The 10,157-nt window shown below is 38.6% G+C and overlaps 2 protein-coding genes across 2 annotated transcripts; one reads left to right on the top strand and one right to left on the bottom strand.

Moving 5' to 3' along the window:
- Positions 1–159: 159 nt before the first annotated feature.
- Positions 160–4,290, top strand: LOC113762881 (protein trichome birefringence-like 33). Its single transcript, XM_027306507.1, has 6 exons — positions 160–424; positions 550–766; positions 2,369–2,540; positions 2,650–2,849; positions 2,968–3,126; positions 3,303–4,290. The coding sequence occupies exons 1-6, from the start codon at positions 226–228 to the stop codon at positions 3,640–3,642; spliced, it is 1,287 nt and encodes a 428-aa protein (XP_027162308.1). The 5' UTR covers positions 160–225; the 3' UTR covers positions 3,643–4,290.
- A 3,856-nt stretch (positions 4,291–8,146) lies between these two features.
- Positions 8,147–9,716, bottom strand: LOC113754591 (abscisic acid receptor PYL4-like). Its single transcript, XM_027299003.1, has 3 exons — positions 9,633–9,716; positions 8,717–9,428; positions 8,147–8,570 (listed from the first exon to the last, which is right to left on the bottom strand). The coding sequence occupies exons 2-3, from the start codon at positions 9,357–9,359 to the stop codon at positions 8,521–8,523; spliced, it is 693 nt and encodes a 230-aa protein (XP_027154804.1). The 5' UTR covers positions 9,360–9,428; positions 9,633–9,716; the 3' UTR covers positions 8,147–8,520.
- Positions 9,717–10,157: the final 441 nt, after the last annotated feature.

The following is a 10,157-nucleotide window of genomic DNA, read 5'->3' as shown; positions in this document are numbered from 1 at the left end:
CATGAAGCGTTGTTAGTATTGTTTGTTTATTCCGTGTGGTAGCTTAGCTAGGTGGGGCCACGAAGTTGAACTTGGTTTCATATGACCTGTAATAATCCTATATTTAATCTACCAATTCCACTGCAACACATGACACTTTCCCTTGATCATAGAGGAGTGTCACCCTTCCAACCAAAGGAAAAAACGAATTCGGAAGGCACGAGGCAATAGGATTTCAGGCTTCAAATGAAGCCACCAGCTCCCTCGTCTTCTCGAGTCAGTTTCCTGCTGAAAAAGGCCAGGGTCTCTCCTATTCTCCTCACCTTCCTAGCCTTCGTTACCTTCGTCACCATCCTCTACAGCCAAGACTTGCGCTGCCTCTTCGGCCAATTTGACTACTCTGACCATCCTAAACACAACAAGTACCAAACCATCTCACCTACCAGTGAGTAACATAACAGATTCATCTTATCGTCTTTTCTTCTTTTTTTTTTTTTCTGTTTAGAGCTTCACGAGCTGGAAATATCAATTGACGGGTTGGTTTTGTTTGTTGGTTATTGGCGTTGAAAGAGAAGAACGGAGGGAAGTTGCCTTTTGCCATCGGAGAAACCGAGGAAGGATGTGATGTGTTTAGCGGGAGATGGGTTCGGGACGAGGTGAACCGGCCGCTGTACGAGGAATCAGAATGTCCGTATATTCAACCGCAGCTGACATGCCAAGAACACGGCCGCCCTGATAAGGACTATCAGTATTGGAGATGGCAGCCTCATGGCTGTACACTTCCCAGGTCACCTTCTTTTTCTTTTCTTTACAAACAACATATAATTAAAGCCTTTGCCGTACGATACTAGTGATTCTTACTCCCCCTCGATCTTCTCACGATCTCGTGTCTGGGTATTGAGAATGAATTATTTGACCTGAATCATGCGGCGGATATAACGGGAATCTGCAGGTTTCCTTAATCTCTTTGTTAATCGCAACAAGAACTTGCATTGCACTTTCCTCTTTTTAGTCTTTACCCTGTTTATTTTTTACTCTTTTTTTTCAAAAAAAAAAATCAAAATATTAGTAGTATTAGTTTTGGAATTCAATGTGAATGACAAAGTCCATAACATTGGGCTTTCTAGACTAAGTCCAGGTGCTTCTCAGTCGTATACTCTACGCGTGAGCACAGGTAGTAGGAGGGAACAGCTTTCACTTTTCCCATTTTTTTGACAAGAACATTTTTTGTTCTAGAGAAAGTTTCAACAAGGGAAAAAAAATATTATATTGTCGGGAGAAAAAGAAAAGCTAGTTCTGGTACTTTTAACAGGAAAATATTAATTAGCTAACCAATTGCTACTAAGTTAGTAGAATAATTAGCTCCTATGCTACTAAGTTAGTGCAAGACGAGAAATCCTCTTCGGTGTCTAAGGATGCTATTGTAAAGTTCAATATGGGTCGTTATTCAAATTTGTATAAATTGTTTTGATATCAATAATATTTCTAACGTTTTTGTTAAAAAAAAATTTTGCTAATACCATATGGTAGTGTTCATGGTGAGCCGGTAATAAGAAGCTGACGACGCAGTCGTTTTTTGGTGGATTTTGTGAGAAGTGTGGTCTACCCTACCATCCATAATTAATACTAATACTAATAATAATAAAGTGATTCTCAAACTTGGTTTACATTACATCGCCACCTTCGTAGTCAGTATAGCGGTGGTTCAACCGTTCCACCCGCCTGTCGTTTTTATACTTGACCTGTTGCAAAGACGGGACGGAAGCCCCTAATCACTCACTGCAAATCAAGAAAAATCCAACTCTGGATATTGGATAATAACGTGTATAAATCAATATGCCAACTGCTATCTGCAGATTGGCAAATACTTTGACCTGTGGAACCGGTTTGCCTGAATTCCATGAAAATAGGAATAATAATATTAAAAACTCTATGACTTTGAAAATTACAGACTGCTTTCAACTAGTAATTTTTTCCTGATTTTCAGAAACATTTGTGAATTGTTAAAATCCCCAGCTATAAAAAAATAATAATAATTTACTATCCATTATATATGAAAGTATAATATAAGTGTGAGTAAGTCTCATAGTTACATTGCCCCGTTATATATGCTGCTGGAATCCTAAAAACTAATATAGGATGGGCTTGAAACTTATAAAAGATCTTGAACATGTTTTACAGTTTTACTACTATAATTTAATACAAATAGTTGTGTTGACTGATGAATATGATTCTCTCCAATTTGCTTTACGGACCATCTCAGTATCTGAATTAACAATAATCCGTTTTCAAACTGCAAGTTTAGTTGCTGTGTGCCAAGTTAATTACTGCCGGCAAGGAGCAATAAACAGTGTTTGTGCATTTTTCAAAATAAAAATAAAAATTGCAGTTTCAATGCCACGTTGATGCTGGAAACGCTTCGAGGAAAGAGAATGATGTTCGTCGGCGATTCCCTAAACAGGGGGCAGTACGTTTCCATGGTCTGCCTTCTCCACAGACTCATCCCTGAAGACGCCAATTCCATGACAACTAATGGTTCACTTACTATATTCACAGCAAAGGTGAGTTGGAATTAATTACTAGTAGTATGATTTAGCTTTGTCAATATATATATATATATATGTACCTGTGCTAATATTTTAGCAGCCTTAATTATTTGATGTTGACCAGGAATACAATGCAACCATCGAATTCTACTGGGCACCATTTCTCCTCGAGTCCAACTCGGACGATGCTATCGTACACAGAATATCTGATAGGCTAGTCCGTAAAGGTTCAATTATTAAGCATGGAAAGAATTGGAAAGGAGTTGATATAATGGTTTTCAACACTTACCTGTGGTGGATGACCGGCCGAACATTCAAGATACTGTATGTTAAACACTCCCCTCAATACGATTGTTGCTCATTTGATCGTTCTTGTTTTATCTAATTAGATATACATTTTTGTGAGACCTGATCTGAAAAATCTACAAAATCCGAACAACAGGCAAGGGTCTTTTAATGATGAAGTGAAAGATATTGCGGAAGTGTCTACGGACGATGCTTATCGTATGGGAATGAAAACTATGTTAAGATGGATAAAGAGGAATATGGATCCCAAGAAAACTAGAGTCTTCTTCGCTAGCATGTCACCCTCTCATGCAAAGTAAGTACTACTACCATTACTGTCATGTCATGTGCACGTAAAAATTAATTAGCATCCATGTTAGAAATGGTTATTTAATCTTTCGTGATCCACGGAATAAAACTTCGACATTTATATTATTGCATAATACAGAGGTAGTTACTCGATGTAAATTGATTTGATGACGCCCGTTTCAGAAGCATAGAGTGGGGCGGCAGTCCAGATGGGAACTGCTATAATGAGACCAAGCTGATAGAAGATCCAAATTATTGGGGTTCAGATACCCGGAAAAGCATAATGCAAGTGATCGGAGAAGAATTCAGAAAAACCAGGGTGCCTATAACGTTTCTCAACATCACGCAGCTATCAGGTTACCGAAAGGATGCACATACATCCATTTACAAGAAACAATGGAGTCCCCTCACCCCGCAGCAGCTAGCCAACCCTGTCAGCTATGCCGATTGCACGCATTGGTGTTTGCCCGGCCTCCATGATACCTGGAACGAGCTTTTGTTTGCCAAGCTCTTTTATCCTTGACTTCATCTTAAAAGTTCAAAAACCATCATCTCTTTGTACAGCACAAACCAATATAAGCTGCTGCTTCAAAACGTGATGATCAGATCAAAGATTTGCACGCAGCCTTGGCTTCTTTCTTTCGTTTGAGGAAAGTGAACGAAAGAGGTTGCTCACTGACCTCTCCAGCGGACGGAGAAGGTTTTTTTTTTTTTTTTTTTTTGGTTTTGGGCTTTTTAACATAGATTGTGGGTCAGAATTTTAGTTGGATATTTCCAAGGACGAATATTGGGCCTTGGTAGTTTTGTACATCTTAAGGTTACGCTTGCCCAATGAAAATTGCATACTTTCATATTGGGGCAATCAGAAGGCTGGTAGTTTGTTTGTGGAGTCCATGTTCTCGCAAGCGATACAGTTAGAAGATAAATACACAGTTTGGATTGGATCAGACAACTCATAGACATCGACGACTCGGAATGCTTTGAATGATGACTATGGGCCCCCATTACCAAAATCATCAGAATTAGTTAGTCCACGACTTATCCCCTTGCCTCTTATGCTGTGAACTGTGAATCGGGAGGGGAATGAAAAGTTGGCCCAGAAGTAAGTCGGTGAATCAAGAATATAGAAGCAGTACTGCAAAATTCAATCCCCACTGGAATAGTATAATGTGACTCCGAACGATTGATTTTTTTTTAAAAAAAAAAATTTCCAAAAGATGGTGGATTTGGGAAGTTCTGATGAATCATCTCTGCAACGCAAGTGGTGATTCAACAGGAGAGTAATGGCTGATTGGCTTTGTCAACACTACAAGCGACTTTTTGTGGAGTGAACAAATTCGATATCATTTGAACTCTTAACCAGTGGTGGTTGAGGTTAAAACTGAAAAGGATTCATTTGCAGTAATGGTCCTGAGCTTTCTTTCATGGGTCCTGGCCCAGTCTAGTCTTAATTCTTGGCATGCGTTGCTTGAATCGCTTATTCTTTCAGCTTCCTCAATCTTATATTCAACTCCATTAATATTATACAGAGAAAAAAAAAAAAACTTATACATGCATATATACTCGATTGCAAGTTACTATCTTCTGTTTTGGCTGTGTTGGGGCAGCAAAGGGCAAAAGGTGATTTCTTCTTTTTTATTTTTTGGAGCAACGATAGGTCATTGTTTTTAATAGGCAGCATAAAAAAGAAGGTGGGTTATATTATGATGTCCTTTTGTCTTTGCCTGGATTTCTTTTCCATGGTAGGATGGAATTATATAAAAGTTTTGTCCTACAAACCAAACCAACTCAGAGAGATCCATGGCCATTGTCAAGTGATGTGAAGTATGTATCGTGTAACACCAAAGAATTGAAATGGGTGGGGGCAGAATGAGGTTAGAGGTTCTAGCAAGAGGCGCGAGTCTGAGAAGGAAAAGGGATCTTTATGTTATGGAGAAAGAAAGGGATTTTTATGTCCTTTTTGTAGCATTAATTTTACAATTGATAGGAGGTTTAACACGAGAGAGATAAACCGGAAGTCCAACGCATCTCTCATCTCGCTCACGTGTTTGAATCCATGATACGCTTTGGATTCGATTTAGCACATCAATTCTTGAGATATAAAGAAGACTAGGGCTGTCAATTTTTCATTGTATGCAACGATGGAGGACTACTGACTTTTTCATTTTAGCCGCGAATAGGGGATCAAAAGAAAACCAAAAAAGAAGAAGACAATAAGATGAAAAACTTTATCTGGTCCAAGTCATCTTCAAAAACACAGTCATGTTAGGGAGAAATTTTAGATAAATCCTAGTACCCTCTGTTAATTTCCGCTATGGATTGCGCTTTCATGCAACTTGGTGGTAAGCATCTCGTATGTTGAAAGGAAGAATTGTTTACCTTATCACTCATTCTTAGTAATAATGTCAACTTAATCTGCACCACTTGTAAAAAAAAAAAAAAAAAAATTCCGCCAACTCTATTCTAGTTGTTAAATGTTGAAATTCATTCAAAGCCAAAAGCATTGTAGTTCAATTTGTCATATTTGATCATTTGTGATTCACAATGTAATTTTTCCTATTTCGTAACTCTGTTAGATCTAATTACTTTTCAAGTCAGATATATCTGTGATATGTTCTATATATTTTTTGTCATTGATGCGGGACAATTTTCAACTACTTTATTAATAATGTTGACTTTTGTTTTTATAACGAAAAAAAAAAAAAAAGAAAAAGAAAGGGAAAGCATTATTGTACTAGTTAGTTGTAGTTTTGGATTAGCTCACTAGCGCCAAGTTTCACCACCTAATAATGCCTTAAAAAGGCAATGGCGAAGCTGAAGCTTTTGATATTCATTTTAGACAAATATTTGCTTATAAATTTTCAGATATATATAATCACTGGCACTATCCCTACATATCCGATATTCAGGTGAGCAGAGAAACGCTTGTTGAATTTCTTTGGCTAACAGTGGTATATATTGACAATAATGCAGCAATTTTACTAGTGGGAGTAGGAGTTAATTTGACTCTAATGATCAGTCTATCACTTCTCATTCAATACCCACAACTGAAAATGTCTAATGGGTAGACTTCTGCTTCTTTTGTATTTTTAGTTTTATTTTTTCGGCGGCGGTTGTTCATCTCCCACCGTCCTTGGCTTCGGCAGTTGTTTGAAATAGTCATTCTGGGACTCAAATGGCACAAGTTCTCGAAAATTAAAATTTACCACCATCAAGATAAATCCTACATCTCAAATTTTTTTTGGGTCCAACTTGTAACAGGATGAAGAAAATGAAAAATGGTGATAGTAATCGACAGCCAATAGTTTAATTGATAAAACAAGGAAGTCCAGTCGCGTCCCGGGGGGGGGGGGAAGATTATTCATTATTATTATTGGGGAGTACGCAGATATGTCGTCTCGTGATTCTTTGGAAGTTAAATCACAAAAAGACAGAGGAAAAGAATGGGCAAGTAGTATAGCAAAATATATTAGGCAAGTAGTAGGAAGAGATCGATCAATTAAAGCATTGCTGCCCACTTGCAAACCAACTTGCTTCCATTTCCCATCTCCTTCCTTCCTTCCTTCCTTCCAGAAGGCAGAAACAACAACACTAGTAAATTTTTTTATATATAAAAAAAAAAGAAAAAGAAATTGAGAGGCATCGAAAAGTAAAATACTTATAACAAGTTGCTTTTGTTTGGAGAGCAAGTTGGTCATCAACGTCAACTTGGGGGTGCAGGCTGTGTTGATTCTTCCACACAACACCCGCAACTAGCTGTACCTTTTTTCTTTTCTTTCTTTTTAATATAATAAATGTTCCATTCCAACTCTCCTCGGCCTTTCATGTGCCCCTCCCCTCGCACGGAAAAATCCTTTTCTCCTTAATTTAGGAGGCCTTCGGTTTTCATTTTTGAACCAGCAGCTGCACTTAGCCACCACACACACACATATATATACATATACATATATATATTACTACAACATGCATTAATCTGTCCAGATTGCACCGCTAACAATTATCTAATCATCGTGTTTCACGGATAAAGAGCGCCGTGCCGAGAGTAGTTTTATCCGGTCCGGATGAGATTTTATGCTTAAACAAATCATGATTAGTCCAAGGGACCATTGCATTGCAAGCTGGATTACTTTTTCTGGGTCTCGCAACTAGTTGCCTGCCCGGTATGTGTACATTGGTAGTTTTCGGAACTTCTAAGCACAATTTCGCAAGATTCCGACCAGTGAATTAAGTTCATGAAAAAAAAAAAAGAATTAAGTTCATGAATGATCCATGCAATGCGTTCAACAAATAAGAGGAGAGCTGCTTATGTTTGGATGGATCGCCAATTGGGTAGTAGTGGCAACATACTAGAATTTAGAAAAAACTATATAAAAAAATGTCCTCTCGTGAATCCAACTCACAAATGTCACTACCGTTTGATAACTCAACTCAATGGATTCAGATCTTAACATATTCAAATCGTTTGATAACCAAAAATTGAACATCTAAATTAATTAAATGACATTGAATTTTCTCGACAATACTTGCTCTAAAAATTAAATGATAAATTATTCACTTATCACTGAATGTAATATGCACTCAAATGTATTAGATTTAATACTTAACAATTCAATAACTTACTGAATCCAGACTTCTTCTGACTTCAATTTTATCAAACGCACTCTTAATATATATATGTAACTCATAATTGAATTACTTGGCCTTGAAACGTATATCCTATCCTCTATACGTACATCTGGGCAAAAAAAAATGTAATCTGGTGTAGTGGGATGAGTATAAATATTTATGGCCTGACTTTGATTCCCACATTGTACGTTGTTAGCTTTAACCATAAACCAAAAAAAAAAAAAAAAAAAGATATAGTACCATGTAAGTGAATCTTAATGATATACTAGTATTAGATTAATCCAGAGCGGAGGCGGGGCGTCAGTGGCAGTGGCCAAAATATTAGAATATTTCCGTTTAATTTGAAATCTAGAAAGGAATACTCTTGCCAAGGTGTAGGAGAACACCTAATACAGTCCATGTACAATGCATACTAAACATTAATCAACGATATTCATCAGCACTGACTGCTGAGTGAGGCTAAGGCGATGGTAGAAATCATTTCTAAAGTGGAATTGTTACATATGAATGAATGGAAGGAACCACCTAAAGAAGAGAATGGAAGCAAGAAGGAAGGCACTGTGGATGATGATCAAAACAGATAATTAAGAGAATGACTGTGATAGTGACATAAACATCTAACACATATCGATCGATGGTTACATGATCGATGGAAGAAACAAATAAGAGTTTTACGCTCCGTACTACATATGAATATGATCATCAAGAGTCCGTGTTTATATCAAAACTATCACCTTCAAACTAATCATCTTGCGAACCAACCTCAAAGGATTCATCAGAATCCGACTATCAATCTACCACTTTTCTGTTCTGGGCTTCCATGATCTACAACACCATACATAAAACAAAAAAAAAAAAAAGAGAAAAACTCTGTCCATCATCAATCAAAAATACGAAAGAAAGAAAGAAAGAAAAATATCTCAAATACACAAACAATATAGTAATTTAATTTAGTGGTCACGATGATTTACTGTTGCTATTTTTGGCCAAGTTTTCCGCCATCTGAGCCAGCGATTGCAAGTTGCACCGCACAATGGTATCGACAAAAACACAAGTTTCCTCCTTGGTGTTGCCCTGCGGTATATCGACAACGTAGGATTCAACCACCACTGTCCCACTATGGTCCGGCGTGGCGTGGAGAGTGGTGACGGACCTATAATTGTGGAGCCTGTGTTCGCCACCCACAACTCTAAAGCTCATCACGTGCCTTTCGTCGTCCAGAATCTCCAGCCGCTCCGTGCTGGTTTCCGCGGGGAGACCCGACACCACGTGCACCTCTCGGAGAGTTCCCACGTTGCCGTCTCCGACGATGACGTGGCAGCTCTTGAGGAAGTGCTTGTAGGCTTGAGGGTTGTCGAAGCGTCGCACCACGGACCACACGGTGTCGACAGGAGCCATGATGGACTGCACAGCCGCGGAGCAGCACTGGTTGGGACCCACCGCGTGGGTGTGGCAGTGCAAGACATTCTCGGGGACAGAGATGGGCACTGGAATCACCCACGTGAGCTGGCCGTGTTTCTGAAAGTTGATGGCTGCCGCGGCCGGGCTGGCTGCGGAATTGGTGGTTGTAGGAGGAGTGATTCTGTGGATTTGAAGGGATGAAGGCATAGGCATTTTTTTTTCCTATTCTTTTTTTTTTTTTTTTGCCCCCCTCCGATGGCTCCTCGACTTCTATCTGTGTATCTGTAAATGAAGGAAGTGAGAAAGAATAAATGAATGAAAAAAAAAAAAACAAAGCAAGAAACCAAAGAAACCAAAATCTAGCTGCTCTCTTTGGATGGTGGATGATGATATATATGAAGAACTGACGCTAATGGATACATATATATACGGTGGACAGAGAAAGGAAGTTAAAACTAATATAAAATGTTTGTCTAGTTGCAATACTTTGATCTTTCCTCGGAGAACTTTTACGCCTGGGGGTGGGATGGAAGAGAAGAGTGGGGATGAGAGAGAGAGGAGGGTGTGGGGGGGCGGGGCTGTGGGGGTGGGTGTGTTGTGGGGGTTGCATTTGATTTGATTACCAAACAGCTTACGCCGGACCCGTGCAAGTGGATGAGCAAGTTGCAACTTTGTCTGTTTGGAGTTTGGACAGAGTCTTGAAATGTAAAGGCCCATGCTCTTTCCTTGTAATTACGAGATATGCCAGGTTAGTTCGTCATCCTAGGTATGTTCGATGTTGAATGACGAAAATGCCCTCAGTAAACTAGCAAAGACATTTTACGAACCCTAGGCGCGTGCTAGTTCAAGAAAATGAATGATTATCGTAAGTTGCATATCACGACAGATATATATATATATATATACATATACATATAGGTGTGTGTATGTATTTATCTGAAAAATCAATAGTTACTATTCCCTCCGTCCAATTAAAAGTGTCATATTTTTATTTTTTGGTTGTTCAAAAAT

The sequence above is a fragment of the Coffea eugenioides genome, chromosome 2 (assembly GCF_003713205.1).
Source record: "Coffea eugenioides isolate CCC68of chromosome 2, Ceug_1.0, whole genome shotgun sequence".
Lineage (NCBI taxonomy): Eukaryota > Viridiplantae > Streptophyta > Magnoliopsida > Gentianales > Rubiaceae > Coffea > Coffea eugenioides.
This window is presented reverse-complemented; position numbering and strand designations above follow the sequence as displayed.

Bases quoted from the DNA above. Each gene is read 5' to 3' on its own strand.
- LOC113762881 (XM_027306507.1), top strand. From the start codon at position 226: ATGAAGCCACCAGCTCCCTCGTCTTCTCGAGTCAGTTTCCTGCTGAAA. The intron at 425-549 runs GTGAGTAACATA...TGGCGTTGAAAG, and splicing joins CCAAACCATCTCACCTACCA to AGAAGAACGGAGGGAAGTTG. The intron at 2,850-2,967 runs GTATGTTAAACA...TCCGAACAACAG, and splicing joins GGCCGAACATTCAAGATACT to GCAAGGGTCTTTTAATGATG.
- LOC113754591 (XM_027299003.1), bottom strand. From the start codon at position 9,359: ATGCCTATGCCTTCATCCCTTCAAATCCACAGAATCACTCCTCCTACA. The intron at 8,571-8,716 runs GTAAATCATCGT...ATGGTGTTGTAG, and splicing joins CTTGGCCAAAAATAGCAACA to ATCATGGAAGCCCAGAACAG.